This window comes from Botryllus schlosseri, chromosome 12, assembly GCF_051294905.1.
Source record: "Botryllus schlosseri isolate E-star chromosome 12, Bs_hap1, whole genome shotgun sequence".
In the NCBI taxonomy this organism is placed as follows: Eukaryota; Metazoa; Chordata; class Ascidiacea; order Stolidobranchia; family Styelidae; genus Botryllus; species Botryllus schlosseri.
This window is the reverse complement of record NC_137247.1, coordinates 26440315-26463284: the sequence shown is the minus strand read 5'-3', so window position 1 is coordinate 26463284 and position 22970 is coordinate 26440315. Positions and strand designations below refer to the sequence as shown.

The 22970-nt window shown below is 39.8% G+C and overlaps 2 protein-coding genes across 3 annotated transcripts in view; one reads left to right on the top strand and one right to left on the bottom strand.

Annotated features, from left to right (window-relative positions):
* Positions 1-211: 211 nt before the first annotated feature.
* On the bottom strand, positions 212-7924 carry LOC145452826 (uncharacterized). Its single transcript, XM_080330972.1, has 4 exons — positions 7772-7924; positions 6976-7668; positions 5887-5998; positions 212-1298 (listed from the first exon to the last, which is right to left on the bottom strand). The coding sequence occupies exons 2-4, from the start codon at positions 7520-7522 to the stop codon at positions 1232-1234; spliced, it is 726 nt and encodes a 241-aa protein (XP_080187098.1). The 5' UTR covers positions 7523-7668; positions 7772-7924; the 3' UTR covers positions 212-1231.
* Positions 7925-7933: 9 nt separating this feature from the next.
* The window catches only part of LOC145452823 (ficolin-2-like), a 65649-nt gene continuing 50612 nt past the window's right edge, over positions 7934-22970 (top strand). Inside the window, exon 1 of one of the 2 annotated variants that reach the window (XM_080330969.1) lies at positions 7934-9209. In XM_080330969.1, coding sequence (XP_080187095.1) covers positions 9143-9209 — 67 coding nt within the window. In that variant the 5' untranslated portion in view covers positions 7934-9142. Of the gene's footprint in view, positions 9210-20856; positions 21249-22970 lie in introns of those variants that run through there. The other variant, XM_080330968.1, reaches the window with a different exon arrangement.

Sequence of the window (22970 nt, the reverse complement as noted above, 5' to 3'; positions counted from 1 at the left end):
CGAATAGTTGCTGCGGATTACCCCTGACGAGTGTCAGCCGAAAATATTCGGGTCTATTTCAATATGAATATACTATTCAATTATATATTGAAGTTCTGTACCTCCATGAAGCTCTTCAAATGTGTTAATGATAGAAATTCATCCACCTCAAATTTTCAGTTTGTAGAGAATATCATTGCGACTACAATTTTATCGATCTATCCGATGCAAGTTCCGTTTAATGGCGTGTGTATTCGCACGAATCAAAATCCAAAATCAAATCTGCTGTGCGTAAAAGACATTGGCATGTACGCACTGGATCCTGACCGAGACATGATTTTGGAGCCGATAGAGATAAAACTGGTAACTTGCACCCGATATTGAAAAATCATGGCCTGTAACCAGATGTGGTCAGCAACGAATATTTATTCAGAGTACTCAAATGGGTTTTCCTACTCGTGTTAATTACTGAAATGTTAATAATTTAAACTACTTTTGGTACACAGCTTTCAGTTTTTAGTCAAAACCAGGTCTAAAATACTTCCTTATTTACTTCTTTGGAATTGGCTACTGGTACTTCTACTTGAGTGCCAACGGCGAATACATTCACCACCTCCGCCTGTAATCCATAATAAATATATCAATATCCTCAGTGTATCGGTCGTAGATTATAGTTCAATGACTCTTACTACCATGCTGTGACGTCACACAAAAATAACCCATATTTCTTAGCTCTCATGGCCGATACCGATATTATTTCAGAGTGTGATGTCGACTTGATAACATGTAGCGAACCGATAATCGGCCGGGCTCTATACTCAATTAGTTCTCCCATTACACATCTAAATGATAGATAAATAATATTATATTATAAAGAAATAAACACGGATGAAACGCCACAGATTAGGTACAGGCGGTGGCAAACCTCCCGAGATTGAACCTTCCCAACAGCCATAATTCACGGAATGGAAACGTTCTCATCATTTTTAAGTGAATAAATTTACGTTTTTACCCTAAAAATCCAGGTTTGACGAGTTTGATATCAGTTGAAGGCGTATTTGGTATTGATAATGTTTCGACATATATCGTCATCGTTCATTTTACACCAGGCCGATCTTTTAAAATCGAAATCGTCAATTTCTATAGACAGAGTAAAAAGAAGACTGACACGTAGCATTCAACTAAACTAGACCGCAACGTCATGAGGTGCTCAACGTCAACATGTAAATTTTCCCGAAGTTCGAACGTTCCTCTATAATCTCATTTCGTCACTCGCCACTGGCAATGACCGTCCACTATGAAACTTCAGTCTCTTGCGGCTGTAAAACAACAAATATTATTATATGTACATTGTACAATGGTTTTATAATTCGTGATGGAGAGTTTGGATGGCTCAAACTTAGTTCCGTATAGCACGGGTCAACCTATGACATATACTGATTGCCAGTGATGCGTAAGACCGTGTTTTGACATGGCTGTCAAGACGAATATAACATTTATATCTCGTCTCAGTATGATTCTTGGCAATATGCATGTTTTTAGCGGTCATGTCATTTGTAGTGCCATGTTGGATCACGGCATTAGAAATCACTTGCTTCCGAAATTGAATAGTTTCGCAGTCTATAAATTAGCTGTTTACAGAAGAGTACTCTGGTGATTTCCGTTGCGTAATATAAATGCTATAGTAAAACCTTCGATTAATTTCGAAAGCTGTGGTGCTATAAGGTATAGAGCAGTGGTTCTCAACCGGCGGTCCGAAAAGCATTTTTAGGGGGCCCGCGAGGCCTCTAAATTTACAAAATAGTTGATAACCTAATTTCTTTTATAATTTAGGAAAATAACGAGGCAGTTTCGCTTCGTCACTGGCAGAACTCACATCAACAGATTGGCCGTCTAAGATGTTTTGTTGGCGATTGTGGAAAAAATATTAAGTTGGATTAGTAAGGTCAATCACAGTGACTTCGAAATGTGTACGAAAATCCATTTTCTCCTGTGACATACATAACCATTTTCCATAATGACTTCAAAATGTGCTGCTAGATTAGGGGTGGGCAAACTTTTGAGCTCGCGGGCCGCATTCAACATTTGAATCCATTCGCGGGCCGCACTATATGAAATTGGGATTATAGATCAAAACGCAATATTGATGTTTGATTATATAGTGAGGACATAGAGATAATATATATGCTTAATTAAAACAATCCAAACATTGCTTTGATGAATTTGTACTCGCTATACAGAAACGGTGGCGAGATTTTATAGGCTGGTCGACCTCAATAACCAATTTGTCAAAACTGTAGAGATGAAAGTCAGTTGTCCCGATTCTTAGAACTGGATTGAAATTTAAATCTATGAGCAGCGATCTGTTTAGAAATTTACTAATTCCACTTTTGGTTCTGTTCCAGGACACACAATGCTGACATCATCATAACCTAGCTTTAAACACGCTTCTACTATGTGTAGATAAAATATTAATACCCAAATCTACGCATACAGAGAACGAATGCACCTAAGACACGCGCGAATCGTTTTTTATAAGCACATTACTGAAATAATCAAAACTGACGTGGCAAGTCTGAAATCACACTCGTGATCCGAATTATTTCAATCACGTTTAGGATTTTTTTGATGTTTAGCGGTTGAAACCTTTCAAACTGCGTGGGCCTTGAGATCAGGCTGTCGCGCCAGAAATTAAACATAAAAAATAATATAGGAAGTATTTACCTTGGAGCAGTGGTTCTCAAACTTTTTAAGACACGCCCCCCACTTATGATGGTAAAAGATTTGCCCCCATTCAGACTAAATACAGAGCAATAATTATGAATATAATGTAAATCGCGCGGGGCGCAAATTTTTTTTTCAGTCGAGCCCAGCTTCGCGCCCTCTTTCAGATGCTTTCATGCCGCCAAGGGGGTGCGCCTCCCAATTTGAGAATCACTGTCTTACAATTATCATGGAGAAATATACTAAGAAAAAGTTTAATCAAGTCCCGCATTAATTCGATTTTTAGTACGCATTTTATTATTATGTTTAGTAAGTTTCTTCAGACTCGATCTCGCGGGCCGCACAGAACGGCGTGGAGGGCCGCATGCGGCCCGCGGGCCGTAGTTTGCCCACCCCTGTGCTAGATAGAAATGACCAAGCTTGACGTTATATGTTCATCAGAGGTGGTCAAAGTAGTCACCGTCGCTACTCAAGTAGAAGTAGAAGTAACGCCGGAATTTCTACTCAAGTAGAAGTAGGAGTGGTGGATCACAAGTAAGTAAGTAAGTAAGTACGTATTCTACGCTTATTTTTGCCTACAAAACTGAAAACTGGCAAGTAGAAGTAGAAGTCGTCCAAAATCATAACTACTTAAAAAGTAGTGTGAGTAGACAAAATCTACTTCAAGTACTTCAAAAAGTAGAAGTACTTCGTTACTGACCACCTCTGATGTTCATTAAAAAAATCTGTTTGTCAACTTCACTGTCATATTTGCTGCGCTCACTCCCAAAAGTGTCGTCAGAAGCATTACGCGTTATTATTACATTCGCCAATAACTCTCTCTGTGGAAACGGATTTTGGGCACTCGTTCATTTCAAGTCGAAGGCGCAGGTTTTTAAGACACGACCACGTATTTCAAGAAATGCAGTTGCAAAATTCACTTTGAAATAATAAAAGTCAACTCAATTTCTGCATGAATAGTAGGATGTTATTTTCAAAAGTCATTTTGTTGCGGTTCATTACTATAGTCTACAGCTACCATTTGCACAAGACAGATGACGATTGTACGATAATAATTGAGCTAAATTGGAACTAAGACTTCGGGAAGGGTGGTCCGTTGGTCCGTGACGACCCAAAGGGAGTCCGCGAACACAAAAAGGTTGAGAACCGCTGGTACAGAGATTCGTTGACCGAAAGGAAGATATCTCGATTCATATCATTTTGCTTATTGCGCAGAACGAGCTCTGTCACTGACTGAAAAAATCAGGTCTTGCGGCTATTATAGGGTTACCATACGTCCTCTTTTTTGACTTTTTTGAAAGTGACCTCGGAGGACGCCCTTTTGTCCTCATTTTTGAGATTTTGTCCTCTTTTTTGAAAATTTAGGTCAGATTTAGAGCAAATTAGCACAGAAGTGACGCTTCGGCGGGTATTTCGGAGTGAAAAACTGTGATTTTACCTCTGAGCGAAAAGTTGACCTTTTTTTTTTTAGTCATCCACCTATCAATGTGGAAAGAAAAACGGTATTTTGAGCTCTGAGCGGAAAGATGACCTTTTTTTTAGTCAACCGAACACAAAGTGGGAAAAAGTCACCGGTTTTTGAGAATTCTTCTCCGGTTTTGCAAGTCTCAAATTTCTGAGTGTCCTCTTTATAGATCTCCAAAATATGTTAAGCCTAGGCTATTAATTCTTATAGATTAAACAGCACACAAGTCAATAGTCATTCATAAGCTATTTCCATTTTTCCCAAGTCGCTAAGGCTATAAATGACCAGTTTGCCGTAATTCGGACAACAGGCGTAATCAAATTAGTCGGGTGCTCTAATTTCTCATCTTTGGCCGAGAGTAATGGTGCGGTGAAGGGAACTTCCCTAAACTCAACTGTGAGTCTCCTTATTTCGGATTACTAAGGCTTCCAATATCCGGCGATTTACTCCGTAACTTGGCAGACAAGGCTAATTCGAATTTGGATGAGTACCAAAGTAGCAACGGATAACAGAGTTCCTACACACAAGCGCTATCACTGCACTTCTACTGCATTTAAGCAACAGTTTTGCAGTTCACCAAAACACGGCGGTATTCATATTCGTCACTCATGCCGATTAAAATGTTATTGAATCCTAGGTACGTAAAATGGTAACAGATTAAATATATCTAAAATTGATCACTTAGGTGTTAAGTGCGATGCGAATTTCGGCAATGTCAAAATGAAGAATAACGAGTCTGCCAACATATAGTTTGATAATGACAATATGATTGATGTTAATATTTAATAGGTACGGAAAAACATTTGACTTAAACATGCGCTATTTCAGTCAAAATTGAAGTGCGAGCTGCAGTCAGTGTGTTTCAAGATTTGGGAGTTGAAGTTGGAATCGGTGTATTAATGAAATGCTAGGAGTCGGAGTGAGCCAACTTTACAGCCCTGACTAAAGGGATGCCTCAACTCAATCAAGTTTGGCATTCAAATGTAACAGGTGTTCCTGGTCCATTTTGAAAATACAAGATGCGTATTCACGGTTAACGCCAAATGACTAATGGCACTACCAATTGGTGCAATTTTCGGAAATATATTCAGTTACTGTGATACAATGACTCTTTTGCTTCGTTGTCACGGGAAATTTCGATAGTAAAAGTGATGCAAGCATATCCCAAAATTACGTTATACCACGCCAGACTAAAATGTGTAAAAGTGAGTAGTTTCGACACAAAAACTGAGAAGTAGAAAGGCAAGTAGTCTAGACACACAAGTATTTGAGTAATTAGTTAGCACATGTAGGCAAAATGTACTTTACAACTCGGAAAGACAGAAGTATCACATCTGTACAATTTAGATAGTATTTATTGTAAGAAGTTATTTAATAAATATGGAAAGATTTTGCCTCAGTAAATACTATTTTTTCCGAATCCCGAATTTTCTACTGCAATAACGTCGCTTCAACTGGTTTGAATTAAGCCAAAGTTTATTCACCATTATCTACGTCGTTTTTTCAGGCAACTCAGTTGTAGTTAAAAAAGGTTCATAAAATTAATTTTTATTCAGTCCATCTAAACTTTCTGTTCTTATAGAAATGCTTATATAGGTTGATTTGAAGCCAAAATTGGTGTGCAGCGCTTTTAGGCAACCTAACAATTTTATATAGTAGCCAGTCAAATTTTAATTTTTATAACAGCTCCACTGTACATTGGTCTCTGCAACACTAACCTCTTCGAGAATTTCCACCAAATGAGTCCTCCAACGATGACTAGGATTACGATCAGAAGCACTATCCACCAGACGTGTTGTTTAATGCCAGTCGCATTGTTTTCGCTACTACCTGTTGCATATCAAATGAAAGCACGTCGCACTTATTGAATGTACAGGGCAGTAGAATATCCGTTGTGCAACTCAAATGTGAATCACGAGCACATCTTTATTTTTACATCATTTCTTGGGAAAGACATGGATATATTCGTTAATAACCACATAATATGAAGCCAACCTTTCCGAAAATATCGGAGTTCATATGGAATAAGGCCCAAATAGGGTTACGGCTACTCAGAGGTGGTCAAAGTAGTGAGCGCTGCGACTTAGGTAGAAGCCTCGCCACAAATTTCTACTCGACCACAAGTTAAGAAGTAACCAATTAACGATGTTCAAAAGATATCAAAACCACTTCGAGTATAGTTTGAACAAGGGGTCGCATAATTTCAACGGTTCAACTAAATGGTAAGATGCATCTTAGCAACTCACGCAAAATGAGCACTGAGATCATAAATAGGTGTCTTTTTCGAAGATATATTCAGTTACCGCGATGTGGCCCGACCGACATGCCAATCCCGTTCCGAACGTGATGCAATTACATGATGATACTACTTTCTACTTTACAAAATTCAAATCGTACAAAATAAGCGATTTTGTTTACAAGTAGCAGTGCTTCGTTACTTAGCACTTCTGGAAATACGCGGATTAATGAGTTGGCAATTGCCATACGTTCGCTGTACTATGTGGCCCTGACCATTAATTATTTCTCTTCGTCTCAACGATGATTGAGTACCCCTCGTTTATAGGTTATATCGAGGTATATAGAAGTTCAGATTTGATTAGAATGGGTGATACGACTTTAATTTGGGACTTCATATAGATGTTGGGGATCATCTGCCAAAGTAACTTGATTAGCATCACTAACTACTTTGACCACGTCAGTCAAAATCATAACGTCCGCCCAATTACCACAATGTCTATGATTCATTACTATTCTTGACTATTCGACTAGAAAGTAAATACACATTGTGAATTTACATTTAAACTCACCAGCGTTTTCACTTGTGGATGATAAAGCGCTCGACCACTGCGACGAAATAGTAGGACTCGTAAATGTGGACCCGTGACCATGGCTCTTATTTTCTGGTGAAGTGACACCGTCCGAATGCTTGGCACTACTTGTTGCTTCACCGGTATCAGTTGTCGTGTCAATTTCTGCGGCAGGTAATGTCCAGCTGCTCGTGCTTGGCTGTAGAGCAGACGTAACGGCTACATCAATATTCACAGTTGTCATTAATGTGCTTGTCGCATCCGGTGTCGACACAACTACAGTGACATCATCGCTTCGCGTAGCGACAGTTTTGACTACCGGTATTGCAGTCGGGCGCGGGTTGGGTGTTGGAGTGTCCATTGGAGTTGTATCAGGCATCATAGTTGTAGGCATGATAGTAACACCAGTAGTACTAGCGGTATTATTTATTATATTACTTGTGGGAGTAGTGGTACCGGTAGGAATTAAAGCAGTAATAGTTGGAGAACTAGTTGTTGAAGCAACAGTACTATCGTCCATGGATGAATCAGTGGTATTATCGTTCATTTTTTCGTTCCGAATCGTAGTAGTTGTCCGTTGTGTTACGAGGGTCGACGGTGTGTCAGTGATTGTAGTCGTGGAGGAAGTCGTGACCGATAAATCGGCGGCAAGAACGTCGGCCCCTGCAATATCATACTTGAAGTTTGCGATGGCTGCAAAATAGGAATATGATGGCGTTTTATATTTTTTCCTTGATGTTTTGCAACAGATAGCCTACACCGCCTCATTACACGCATACACACGTTACGTGCATACCTGTTTATGCAGCTGGACAAGGAAGGTACAGAGATACCATTGTGGGGCTTCCCAATCTTGCACCAACATACCATGCGATCTCGAAAATGCTGAGCGCCTAACGAGGAATCCACATGTACCAGTTTTATTGATCGGGGATTTGGACTGACACGTCCGGGAGATGAGAGATGCGATAAAATACCACAGGTAATTACGACATACAGCCTCCCTATAGCCCATGTAAGCATGTTATTGTTGTTGAATGATTAGTTAGTCCAACTATTTTGCTTGATTTTGGCCATGTTATCTTCGACCCCCCACGCCACAAAGTTTGTAATTGAATTGAAAAAGTCAACTCAATGATGGCATTGAATGCAAAAGATAAGTGCCGTTACGTAGCCTGATACAAGCCCTACACTTCACATTAAAAATGATTGTTGGTTTGTTCGTGTTGAAGATTACAAAGAAAAATGTATAAGTCGATCGAAATTTATTTTATACCCCAATCCCCTCCCCCCAACATAAAACATCTGTCACAGACCCCATAACTCGCGTAGGTCGAATTTATTTGCATGTGAGGAAAGATTCTACCAGCATGCAATTGTAAACAAACTCACGGAGTGTAATCGTGGAATTATCATGAATAATTTTTCAAGTATTTTCGGTCCCAGTGTCTCATCGGTACCACATCTCCCCTAGCTAGATAATAACAGTCATAATCATATTTTCATCCGGCAAGACACACATATCTGGTTTCAAAGTCAAGCACACTTGAAACACAGGGATGAACTGGCGAGGTTCAACTGCAGCCATTTCATACCGTTTAGCGATATTTGTCAGCTTTCGCATATTCGGAATCAACACGGCCTCGGGCAAAATCAAACAATACAGCGATTTATTTGAGGCTACGAAAAGCATATCGTATGACATTTGATACCAAATATGACTGAATTTGACATTTGTTAGTCTGCTCTGTCGAAGAAAATCAGTTGCTGAGATATTTTTGTAATTGGGCTATAAGTGTTGTAGCGTGTATGGCTAATTTTATATTGGGCGTGCAAATCCGATTTTTATATAATGCTACAGTAGTAGTCGTCAGGTTTAAGAAGTTGTTTTCCAAGCAAATCACGATTGAAGTGTCATTCATGGTTGAAATCAGTCTGTTCAACCCGAATGGAGTCTGCAATGTAATTTGCATTGGTTCATAATAGACGTGTGCGACTGTTTAAGATGTCGATGATGAGCACATCGTTATTCGCTAATTGTCATTACCGAGTGATCAAACATGACGGCCACAAAACATGATCATATTACATTATTTTTCCGTGTAGTGATGATTTTCCAGTGTAGTTATAGAACCTAGTATTTACGGTTGCGGAAACCAGATGCTGTATGACTCCGTCTAGAGCAGGGATTCTCAAACCGGGGTACGCGTACCCCTGGGGAGAAAATTTTCGTGGTACGCGAGTAAAGTCATTTTTCTGGTACTGGTACAATTTGCTGCAACAGCGACGTTTCCAGTTATGTGAAAATCGAGAATAAAGTTTAATCTCACCTGATGCAGTGTTTATTTAGGCTTGATGATACCACCATACTTTTACATTGCCTAGTAACGTTACTCGCCCATCTACATTATCCGTGTAGTGACTTTCTGTTTCTCCCCTGTCGCGGTGATGAGAATTACTACGTATCCCGCAGTAGACCTCGGATAAGTTCTATCAGAAACAGTGTCATGTGCTTATTGTGAAGGCTGCTTCATTAGCGCTACTGCAATCATGAGCGTTTTTCTTATGTACAATGATAAACAGGCTGCAGTTCAGAGCAGGGCTCTTCAACCGGGTGTTTCGTACACCCTAGGGCAGGGGTGTCAAACTCAAGTTGCGTCACGGGTCGGATTCAATCCTTGAGAACGCTCGTTGGACGGACCAATTATACGGCTACAAATGTTACCTCACCCTTGTTTTTCACTTGAATAGGGTACTGTTCTAGCAATACCTTTATTCGCGAATAATGGAATTACCACAAAAACGTTAAAACAGTGACACTAACGACGATATAAGTTGGCATATTTCTATGCTCTCTTCGATTCAGTCGAAATCTGGCGTCAGCCCTGCGTATGCGTTGTGAGGAATACATGAGATTTAACCGTAAACTCGGACATTTGAATGTGGTGTGTCATTATTGAATCGCGATTTGGGATTCTCTGGAGGCCGGGGACCTTTTGAGTCGGAAGTGACACAGCAGTGCGACCACAGATTCGAATAATATTTTTGCGTAACTGATAAGGCCCGAGTAACCACCTATAATGGTTCCATAGTGGCGTTTTCGCCTCTGTGAATACTGAATAACCACTTTTTGATTGATTCTTCCAGAGAACTTGGAACTCGGTGTGCAATTTTTCGCCTTCTCAAATTTGGGGGCCAATATCACCGACCTGTTCCTAATGGTAACTAGAGTGAAACCACATCACCGCAGTTGCGTGCATATAATGTGACCTAAGAATACATTGAACATGCTCGACATTTGCTGTCTTGAAGGATTACTTATGGAAAGTATTTCCTATACATTTGTTACAAATTTGCTGAATGAATGAAGCCTTTTTCAAGCTACTCATAATTGCTTCGCGGGCCGGATGAAATCGTCTGGTGGGCCGGATGTGGCTCGCAGGCCATAGGTTTGACACCTCTGCCCTATAGTAAGGGAAACTTATGAAAATCTGTGAACTATATTGTTACCAATAAATTTCTTCATCAATATGTTCGTTAAGATGTGTAGTAACATGTGTTAAAATGTTGAAGTTCAACTCTTGTGGGAAACCCCCTAAAAAAGCTGTTAAATTTGACGATTTGAAAAAAAATTAAAAATTGACTTTATTTTTATCGCCCGTAAGTAACTTAGGACGGGTTTAATAATGTTTTTTTTTTTTTATGATTCTCACTTAATTGTTAACGCTTATATTTCACTGCAGTCTCCGCTTTGTGAAAAACACCACACACATTTTTATATTTGTTCGCAAAATAGCCTTTATTTCACGTAGCTATGTTTACTGAAGAGTTATTTCTCATGAACAATATCAGAATCAACATCATCCTGACTGCAATTTTTGCATGTAAGGCCTTTACATACTCCACAGGCCGAAATGCACGTAACCTCATTCTTCTGCATATCCGGTTGTCGCAATCTTTATGACAATTAGGCTACAGCCGGTAAACTGCAATAGCTCGTCAGGAGCCATGGGTTCCAGTGTTCAAACAGGTCCATGTCCATGAACGCCTATTGTTCATCCGTAATCGCTGGGGTTCGGAGACATGTTCTGTAAAAGAATCCAATCCCGGGTCTGCAGGTACGCGCGGAGTGAACGTTGTACAGCTGCACCCTCTGTTCGAGGTAGTGTCTCTGGTTCCATCACTCCTGCCGCTGTCTTCCTAGAGAACATGTTGTATCTTTTGGTGAACTGCTGCAACCATCAAGGAACACAATGACATTCTGAAAGCAACGGCTCAGATACTGCAGGTAGTTCAGGAAATTGTTTTCAATTCCCTGTCATGTTAAACGTTGTTCCCACGCCACCATGTACACAAGTTATCCACCATCAATTACGAGGGTACAGCATTGTTGGTTAGTCAAGTCCAGTGGGTTGCAATTGAGAATTCTCCAACGTTAGCCTTGTTCATCCTCTGTTTTTTTTTCTGAAGGGAGGCGCGAAGCCACCTGAGGGAAATGCTTTTTTTTTAATCGGAATGAGTTTAATTTATGCTGAAACTTCCAAGTTTCAACATTGGCAATAATCCTAATTAGGCCTATATTTCGATTTGAAATTCCGCCTTACCATTCGCACACTGATATGCTAGATTTTGAGTGATACAGAACCTTGCGCTAATGAGATGACATCCTTGATTGAAGTGTAGCTGGTAAATGCGTGTAGCTGTCATTGGTTTTTGATTTAGGTTATGGTCAGGCTGTTTGAGCTAAGCTCAAATGTGGTATTAGAAGAGGTTAGGCACCAAAATCGCTAAAATGTATATGTGCCACATGCTATCATTGCACAAGGTTATGTTTAAGAAAGTATTGAATTGGAATTCCATATTTGAGAAGTGTCTCAATAGCCATAATACCTCCCGTGCCACCAAACACTGCATTCGGATTGCAAACAATCTGGTTGCTCTTTTTAATATTTTTCGGTAAGGGGGGAGCGAAATATTTCACTGTCATCAAGGGGTCTGTCGAAACAAGTTTGAGAACCACTGATGATGGCCAGCATCTGTGAAGCATCCTGATAACAATGCAGGACAGATTCCCATTGTCGTCTACGAGTCACCCTGTTCCGATAAAGACCTTGGGCATGTCTACCACGTTGTGGTACTCCACCCAAAGTACAGGTGTTCGCCCTCTTTTTGCGAATCGATTGAACGTTTCCTCAAGCCTTCGCTCGCACTACTGGTCTGGCTCCCATTTCCCCATCAGCCACCTTTTTCATGAAGGACTTCATGTCACCACGCTCATCCTCAGTTGAGGCAATTTTCATGGTATGTTGGTAGATAGCTGCATCGATGAGGCGGTGATCGCGGATTGTCTTGTCAGAACATCCTCCATCCATTATGTGGCTGGCTGTTGTGCTTCCGGCATAGATCCACTGGATCACATCTAGTAGCCCAGAATCTTCCATGTTGTTACCAATTGATCCAAGACAAGATTTCAATATAGGTGAGAACCTCCCAACCTTGGAATGACTGGTAAATTGGTCTGCTTAAGAGTTGTAATGACTCGAGTTATGACTCGACTCGAGACACGATTTGGTGACTCGACTTGACTCAAGTCATTTTTTCAAATGCGTAAAATAACTCGACTCGGGTCAATTTTGGTATTGACTCGACTTGTACTGGATTCATTGTGCATGACTCGAACCAAGTAATATGACTCGAGACTAGGACGGCCAAGACAGACATTTCATTATAACATAGAAGAATAGTAAAGGTACCACATTATTGGTATTTCTTCTATGAAAATAGGACCAGAAACTGTTGGAACTGAGGAAAATTACCATATTATAATTAAGAGCTTCTTGGAGGTACAGAACTTCAATATACAATTGAATAGTATGTTCACGTTGAAATAAACCCGAATATTTTCGACTGACACTCGTCAGGGGTAATTCTCTACTAGTTGATGACGATTAGGGGAGATGTGGTACCGATGGATCAAAAATTGCAAAATGATCTCTGGCCCCAAATCTTCAGCCGAGAATAGCAGAACTTTTGCTGTCTCAACACTTCGATACAAGCTCTACCTATCGCGGACATTTTCATGAACATCCGCTTTTTCAAAAAATATTTATTAACGTTTAAAATTTGTTGCTCGAACGTGTCATCGGTCCCCACCCGGTTGGTCCATACGCACACGACAATGGGACCTAGGAGAAATACGCTCAAAACCTCAAATTTGTTACCTTGTTTTGTTGTGTACAATAATCTAAGCTACAGCAACCCAATGAAGAATGTCTCGTCGCGACCTTCAAGAATAAAATAGATTATATCAACTCAAATGTTGGCATAAAATCATGTTTTAATTTACGCCCAAACTTACAAAATTAATGCCACATACATATTACCCGCAAATCGACATTTTGACTTTCAAATACCTCGTATTAGCGATAAAACACCACAGGTAACTATGATATACAGCCTCGATATATGTAGGCGTGTTTCTGTTGTTAAGTGATTAGCTGGTCCATCTATTTTGCTTGATTTGACTATGGTACCATAGGTCCCCCACCCCATAAATATTGTAATTGACTTGAAAATAGTCCACTCGAGGATGGTATTGATTAAAAAAATATGTGCCATTATATACCCTGATACAAGCCCTACATTTAACATCAAAAATTATGGCGGGTTTGTTAGTCTGAAAGGTGATATATTGGAAAATGCAAATGTCGATCCAAATTTACTTTACACCCCCTAAAACGTATATCATTCGTCACAGACCCCATAACTCACGCAGGTCGAATTTTTTTGCATGTGAGGAAAGATTCTGTCAGCATGTAATTGTAGACAAATTCACGGAGTGTAATCATGCAATTATCATGGAGAATTTTTCAAGTATTTTCGGTCCCAGTGATCCATCAATACCACATCTCCCCTACCCCTGAGGAGTGTCAGCCGAAAATATTCGGGTTTATTTCAATATGAATATACTATTTAATTGTATATCTTACGAATGCGAGCCATTCTATATCACTCGGGCGGAGTTGAAGAAGGTGTGTTGGACCGAAGTGAATTAAAAACTGAACATAATGACTTGGACTCGGACTCGAGTCAAAATACGATGATGACCCTCTAATACAGTGGTTCTCAACCTTTTTTGACACGCGCCCTCTTGGAGATGGTCAAAAAGTTCGCACCCCCCTGACCCCCCTTGCATTTATCGTCATGTCAAAAAGAGCACATCATCTAATACAGAGGTGGGCAACGTTTTTGATAATCATGGCCGCATTTCGATTGCTTATGTAGCGTAAGGCCGCATTCCTGGGCATAGCCGCAATGAACGATCTAGACGCAAAATTCCTATGATAAACTGTCCATATCCATTCCCGTTGAACTCCGGACTATTCTACTTTTCACAATGGCTTGTTGTACGCACCGAAATTGCGAGTGGCAATGTTATGAATAGTTGCCGGGAGGTGCATATTGTCGCGCGGAGCGCGAACATTTTTCAGGGCCGCGAACGAATTGTTATTTTTTGCCGATTCCCATTCCGGCTCAGATTAAGAAGGGCCCTACTTCATTAAAATCGAAAAATGAAGTCTTGTTGAATTGCGCGGAGGGCGAAGAAAATTTCAAGATTAATTAAAATCTCTCGAAAATGCGGAAGTGAATTCGTAATTGTAATTTGCATGTCTACGGCCGCCAACACATACTAATTGAATTAGGCGTCGACGGCCGCTCAAATTCCCTTCTACGGCCGCAGGCTGCCCATTCCCACCCCTGATCTAATAGTATATATAAGGTATATCCTTCGCCAATTTTGAATCTGCATTCCAGTTGTTGAGTCTTTTACATTGCTGACAAATTTCTCCAAACTTGTTTGAAAATAACAAAAAAAACATTGAACAAGACATCCATTAATTAATTTCAAGGTAGGTCACCCTGATGCTGGTAGAGAGTACGGAGAGCAAGGCGTCGTTCTGTCCTTCCAGGCTAAATTTGATCAGTTTTGGAAATAAATTAAATTGGGTTGATTTATAGCCTAATTGAGGGCGAAACCCGGCAACCTATGTTGCATCTAAGTCTGTCTTAGGCAGTGCAGTTCGCAAGCTACTAACAGGAGCTGCCCAGCGCGACAAGATTTAGGCTACTGTCAAAGCTATGAAGCAATGAATAACTTACACGTGGGAATTGCTCTCTATATCTCCAAATAATTTAAAAAATTTGCTCAAATGAAGTTGAAATCAGACTGTACTCCGTTGAGCGCGGTTGCTAGAGTTTGTATTTTGCAAGCTTTTTTGAATATGGAATAAATTTCATCTTCATTAATCGTCTTCTCATAATGGATGTGAAACACATGTTCAGACGCGTACAATTTATACTGACTTTGTCAATTTCTCGCGCCCCCCCTATACTGACTTCGTCAATTTTTCGCGCCCCCCCTGAGAGCCTCCCGCGCCCCCCAAGGGGGGCGCGCCCCCCAGGTTGAGAACCCCTGCTCTAATAGCTTACTTGGACTCGGACTTGACTCGGTGGTGAATTGAAAATGACTCGACTTGATTCGAGTCAAAATTATAAAAGTGAGATTGAGTTGTGACTCGGAACCTTGTGACTTAGTTACAAGCCTAGTCTGTGCTTTTTATTTTATGTATATAGCCGGAAGATCGACGGTCACAATAGCAACCCCAGCGCGCTATGTGCAGTGTGCAGCTGTGCACTCTTTAAGATTGGTGAAGATGGTTTTGAGGTCATTAGGGTGTCCTTCAATAACTGGAAGCAACTCGATCTGTGTGTGCATTTTGCATCATTACCATTGATTCTCTTCATCCAACCATTCCAATTGGAATGTTGAAGCTCAGAATCGTTGGCTTTAAAATAATTAACCCACACCGCTGCTCATAGTGTGTCACCTGGATAGATGAGAGGCTGATCCAAGCCGATCCATGAGCCAAGGATCAGAAATTATGGTGAAACAGCAATGAACCATGCAGTAACCATCAACAATGAACTCACACACGGCCGTGCTGCGTTCATTGGCGCTTTTTTACTTCGGTACAATTGCGTGCATCTTACAGAATGAAATGATGCACAAAATACCGTTTTAGCCCATGCTGTATGGCTTAGAACTGTATTTGAGAAATTACTATACTGATTTTCATCCTATGTACGTCTGTTTTATCCAGTAATACAGTATACGGATTTGTTGAATCGTTTGGTATCGAATTACTGAACGGTGTACTTCTGACGGTATAACTATGCCATTAGTGCCATATATTTTCCACAAAACAGTCTGTAGTAAAATGAAAATTTTAAAAATCAATTGAGAATCATGAAAAACCATTATTAAACCCATCTTTAGTTACCTATAGGCGATAAAGAATTTTTTTTATTTTTTTTTTTATTTTTTCAAATTTGTCAAATTTAACAGCTTTTTATTCTGGGTTTCCCACAAGAGTTGAACTTCAGCATTTTAACACATGTTATAAGAGACCTTGACGGACATATTGGTGAAGAAATTGTTTGGTAACAATATAGTTAACAGATTTGTGAGATATTCCATAAATTGCCCTTACTACTAGGGTGTATCAAAATTTTAAACGGGTGTACCACTCAGATGGGGTGTACTGGGGTGTATCAGATCCGCATAAACATGGACCAATGACTAGCTATGGCAATAAATATGCAAGTTTATTCTTGCGGCCCGCAACACCGTTCTGTGCGGCCCGCGAGAGTCTAAAGAAACTTTTTTTAAATATTGATAAAATGCGTTCTAAAAATCGAAATAGTTTCTTATCGGTTCTTATTTCACCGTGATAGTTCTAAGACAGTGGTTCTCAAACTGGGGGCGTGAAAGCATCAGAAGTGGGGCGCGCAAAGCTGAGCTCAACTGAAAATTTTTTTTGCGCTCCGCGCGATTTAACATCAGTTTCATAAATTTTGCTCTGTATTTAGCCTGAATTTCACATTTAAAAATCTTTCGTCCATAGCCGTAACCTACCATGCCATCAAACTATCCGTTAGGTTTGTTAGCAACCTGGTTGCGTTTTGTGATATGACGATAAGGGGGCGCGAAATCTTTCACCATCATATTGGCGTGTCTAAAAAAGTTTGATAACCACTGTTCCAAGGTAGATACTTTCTATATTCCTTTTTATGTTTAATTTCTGGTGCGACAGCCCGATCTCAAGTCCAACACGGTTTGAAAGGTTTCAACTGCTAAACATCACAGAAATCCTGAACGAGATTGACATAATTCCGATCACGAGTGGAATTTCAGATTGGCGACTCCAGTTTTAATTATTTCAGTGATGTGCTTATAAAAACCGATTCGCGCGTGTTTTGGGTAAATTCGTTCTCTGTATGCGTAGAATTGGAGCATTTATATTTTATCTACACATAGTATAAGCGTGTTTGAAGCTAACATGTAGGGGAGATGTGGTACCGATGGATCAAAAATGGGAAAATGATCGCTGGCCCCAAAATGTTCCGCCCAAAACAGCAGGTCTTTTGCTGGCTCAGCACTTTGATACAAGCTCTACCTATCGCGCACATATATTACAGCTGTATGCTACGATTTTACGGGCATATATGACATACAGAACGCGCAGACCACAATTCTACCCAACTAAGCTCTACAAAACATGTCTGACGCACGCGATTTCAAATTAAATTCAATAAATATTACATACATAGTAACGGATAGCTCTGGCACCGTTTCACCCAAAATTAAACCCTTTACGGTCCATACTTTATTAACCCTTGAAGGGGTAAAAATTTTCGTTACAGTAACTTGCAAATGTAAAACGGTGATGATGGTATTTACTTCTATACTCATGCCTCACGCTAATCGTACAGTTATTACGAAAATATCATGATGATTGTTTAGCGAAAGAATGCAGAAAGTCAATCAGACGTCCTTTTTCCAGCCTGTCGCAGGCTCAGACGGGCTGATATACTGTATGTCTGCCACTGCCCACTACAGCAGCTTCCAAACCAGGCTTTTGGTTACGTAATAATTATAGTGCGAGAATATTATTTCACTACGGCTTGCGAGAACTACGATTATTGGTGCGTCGTATTAAGTTTTTACAATTGCGTCGCAACTACAAAAGTTACAGTGACGTTAAATTTCCTATTAGGTTTATTTGAATTATTCCACGTCAGAAAAATTAACAATTAATCATGATTTTCATTCGCACTTGATCCGGATTTTCATTCGCGCCATTCGCACCAGCTTCGTTGTTCGCACTTGATCTGGATTTTCATTCGCACCACCTTCGTCATTCGCACAAGTGCGAACCGTCACACAGGTTGAAAAGCACTGATATAGAGAAACTGGGGATATCATTGGTGCATCGGGGCTGTTTAAATGGATAGTCTCATCCAAAATAATTAGAATATAAACGCCGGAACATTTCCACACATCAAAAATATGATATCACTTGAGAGGTTGGTCAAGTCGCAAAAGTATGGAAAAAGTATCAAATATGGTATGGAAGAATGTTGCTATGGTATGGAAAAGTGTCAAGTATGGTATGGAACGATTGGGCGGGTATGGAGTATGGACGATTCCCATTCCATTCCATACCATACCATGCTCTGGCTGTCACTAGAGATGGTGCACACCAAATTTGGCTCAATTCCAACCACTAGAAGCGAAGTTATTGCAGTAGAAAAATTTGGATTTGAATAAAATAGTATTTACGGTAACTAACTCTTTAATTATTTATTATAAAATCATTGAATTAGAAGTTTTTCTACTGCTATAACTTCGCTTCTAGTGGTTGGAATTGAGTCAAATTGGGCATGCATCATCTCTACCGACAGCCTGACAATTTCATGGGGTCGACAGAAAAATTTTGAAAATTTATTTTTTAATTTTCTAATGATAAATTCGAAACTTTCCGCTGCACGATTCTCGCTTCTACTGGTTGGAATTGAGCCAAAGTTGGTGTGCAGCGTTGTTTTTAACCAACCTAACAATTTTATCAAGTAGCCAGTGAAATCTGAAGGAAAAGGTTTTATTTTGAACAGCCCTCCGCACTAAACAGTTACAATTACATGTTATGTATTTATACGCGACGAATTTCTTGAAGTGATACCACCAGCATTAACGTCTTGAATCGTTTTGAATTGTAAGAAAACATTTCCGATGAGTTGCTCTAAGAACCAACTTTCTGCGACCTGACAGTGAATATTCAATGAAACTTGATCGCATCGCAAGGCCTCTGATTTTAATAGTGAAACAGTCTCTCAAGACGCAGCCGTTACAATAACAGCGAAATCTATGGACATTTGCGAACTGCAATACGTGCATTTTACGACATTATGATCTTACTAATCTAATAATTGATTTTCGAGCGTAAAACTGACCTGACAAACATTATGTTGAAAAAAACCAGAAACGCAGGTGATGTTTGAAAAACCCAGGAGTGGCATGTCTGCCGCCAACACATACTAATGGGATTACGTGTCCACGGCCGCACAAATTTCCTTCTACGGCCGCGGTTTGGCCACCCCTGCTAAATGCAGTTATCAGGAGCTTCTTTTTTTTTTTCATTTATTTAAATTTTACACACCTTATCGGTATCATCCTTATCACTGATGCTTTACCGAACACATTTCATTTGCCTTACTCAGCTTCGTTTGATTACATTTCATTGCCTGTCTTATATCCTATTCGTTGCTAGTTACCAGTCGCTCAAAGTTTTGGTTGTTAGCAATCGCTTAAAAAATTTTCTGTGTTTGTATTTTTCAGTACTCATATGATTGGGAATAGTTCGAAAATGTTCGATTTTTTTAAATTAAAGGGTATTCTACGTATCATGAATGAAACATGAATAGCTTGTGATTGTTGCTAATTACGTCGCTACGGTTGTCAAAGGGCACCTCTCTACCGAATCAATTGCATATCCAACCGTAATTGTAATTGTAATTGAATTACATGTCTAACAGTAATTGTAATTGTAATTGTAATTTGATATTTTTAGCATGGAGTAATTGTAATTGTAATGTAATTGAAGCATGCAAGGGAGTAATTGTAATTGTAATTAATCTGAATTATTGTAATTGATCCAACTCTGACATGTAAACATGTTACAAACATTGTCGGCATATATTTCGAGAAATTCCGAGATTTGACAGATTTTGTCGAATGTTAATTTGCCATGAGAACTCAGGGCAATAGGGTCTAGAACTGTTTTTCTACTACTAAATAATCATATGTCCCTACTGCACCCTCTACTGCGACGCCATTTTTCTTCAACGACCCCCATACCGTCCCCCTGAGCCAAGCGCCCCCCATATCGCCCTCTGAGCGTTTCCTCCCCATTGAAAATTCAAATCGCCCCGGAGGGGGGGGGTGGCGACAAGGTAACACTGTTTTACATAATCTTTGAAATGCATAGGTTGCCAATAAATAAGTGCTTCTACTTTATCGGCGTACTCAAGTAGGATTTGCGTGCTTGCACTGCTTAGTCAAGTTTTGAGATATGTTTGCATCGCTTTTAGGTGTAGAATTGTTATAACAACAAGTCGAAATAACCCCTTCATCACAGTGACTGAATATATATTTTCGATAATGTCACCCATATATTTGTATTGTCATTACTACTTTTGCGTCAATAAAAAAGACGCACCCTGCAATGTCGAAAAAAATTGCGGCACCTCGATCAAATCTACTTTTCGAAACTTTTGTGAGTGAAATCGTTATGAAAACCGCGTGAAATAGATTTTGTATCACGATAACTGAATATATATTTGAAAATTGCACCTATTTGTAGTGTCATTAGTCATTTTATGTTAGTTACGACGATACATCATTAAATTTCGAAAGCACCCACTTTGGAATAACTGCAAATGTTTTGCGACTAGACCTAATTGACTTTTTTAAACTACTTACTTGAGTACTTTAAATGCCTTAATGTTCTATTTCCGCTCGAAATTGTTTTGGCACCTCCAGTACATTGCTACATCTACTTGTAATTGAGTTGTCATTAGCGTTATTTCTACTTCGACTTGATTTTCAACGCTGACAATTTTGACCACCTCTGTTGAAATGCGGATCGCGTGTGGAATAATCGCATCATACCTACTTGTGATCATTTCGGCTGCTGACCAACACGAAGCAATGCTGTGTAAAGCACGGCCAGGATGTCAGCTGGCAAAATGCGATCCCGGACCGCTGTCTGTAAGCTTGAAGACGAATGAATATCCTGTTACTTGCGTGAGGACATCCGTTCAAGACGGAGGGGAATACAACGAATTGAAAAATGCAATACAAAGTATACAAGCAGGTAGTTTCATTATGTGTATATCAATGTTTGGATCAGGTCCCCACCTTCGAGTCATTGCACGATTTGACTCGAGTCAAGTCAAGTTACTCGAGTTTTGAAGGTGACTCGAGTCAAGTGAAGTCAAATTACATCTAGTCACGAGTTAAGTCACAAAGTCATGTCGAATTTTCAAAGTACGAGGCATGATTCAAATCATTGCATTTTGCCAGGTGATTGAGTACAGACTGACTCGATATTAATTCTGAATCGAGTAACGAATATCGAGTTAATTATATCTTCAACAGGGCGTTGAATGGCTCGCATATGCGTAGAACTATTTAATTAATATTAAATATAATGTTTAAATAATCGGCACGACATGCAAGTGAAAAACATGTTATTTCTTGATCTACCTTGAAAGTTGACTAAAACAAGATCAATTCCAACCGATTATACGTGGAGACGAGTATTTCGCGAGTCAAGTCGAAAAAATGACCTTTTTCAAGTCAACAAAGCATCCTCTCAATAGACGTGTTGGTGACCTGATTTGGGACATCGGTTTGTTGGATAAAATATGCTTGACCACTTCAAAATGTTCTTGTTCTTTTCTACCAGGTTCATATTCTGACAGAAAGTATTGACAAGGTATTAGTTATACCTTTAACTTCATAACTTTATCGACTAAGGACTAACGATAAAAACCGCAAATTGGATAAAAAGCAATTCAGCTCTCAAAAAGGGTCGTTACATATTTTGCAAGGCTATAATAACAGAACTAACAGACGAGACTCCAAACAAGCCCGTACACGCAACATCGGATATCGTTGAAATAGAAATGGATATTCTTGAAAATGGAAAATGACTTACTCGAGTCGATTTGTTTATTGACTCGATATGTACTCGAGTCATTTCGCTTGACTCGGACCAAGTCATGTGACTCGACAAATTCTATATGACTTATTCAAGTCTCGAATATCAGGCCCGATAATTGAAAAATGGTCCCAAAAATTGTGTTTTATCTGATTGAAAAAACATGTTTACACCGAGAAAAATGAGTATATTATTAATACGAGGCATTCGATTCCACCCAAGAGTTTTACAAAGTGAGTTGAATATGTCTTGAACTCGATTCTTAACAGTAAACACTATGACTTGGACTCGGACTCGAATCTTAACGCTATGACTCGGACTTCAATCGTTTCTCCCTGACTTGGCTTCAGACTTGACTCGGGTGAGATTTGAAAATGACTCGACTTGGACTCGACGCAAAACTATAAAGTCAAATTGACTTGTGACCAATGTTCCCTCTAAGCCAGTAGGGGTCTCAGCTTTCCCGTGGCCACTTACTGGCCACAGATTTTTTTGTGGCCGGCCACGAATATCTCGTGGCCGGCCATGAAAATGCGTTGTCTCGTGGCCGGCCACAGTGAATTTCATGGCCGGCCATAGGAATTCATCGTGGCCGGCCACGAGTTCATGGCCAGTTCGTGATTTTCGCATATCTAGTTCGATCAAAATCGGTCCTTTGCATCCAATTTGACAATAGTCAAGTAGATCTTCTTCATTATCAATACGAACTTGCTGGCGGCAAGGTTTGTATAGACGACTTCCAATATTATCGCACGTACGTAAGTTACATTACCACTTTATTGAGTAGTTTAGGGATGGGTTCAAAATTTGCACAGCTTTACACGTGTTTACCTTCTGTAGAAATGAATTCAATTCCCACTGACTATTGAAAAA

Bases quoted from the DNA above. Each gene is read 5' to 3' on its own strand.
- LOC145452826 (XM_080330972.1), bottom strand. From the start codon at position 7,522: ATGAACGATAATACCACTGATTCATCCATGGACGATAGTACTGTTGCT. The intron at 5,999-6,975 runs GTGAGTTTAAAT...GATATGCAACAG, and splicing joins ATCCACAAGTGAAAACGCTG to GTAGTAGCGAAAACAATGCG. The intron at 1,299-5,886 runs GTTAGTGTTGCA...GTTGTTTTACAG, and splicing joins TGGTGGAAATTCTCGAAGAG to CCGCAAGAGACTGAAGTTTC.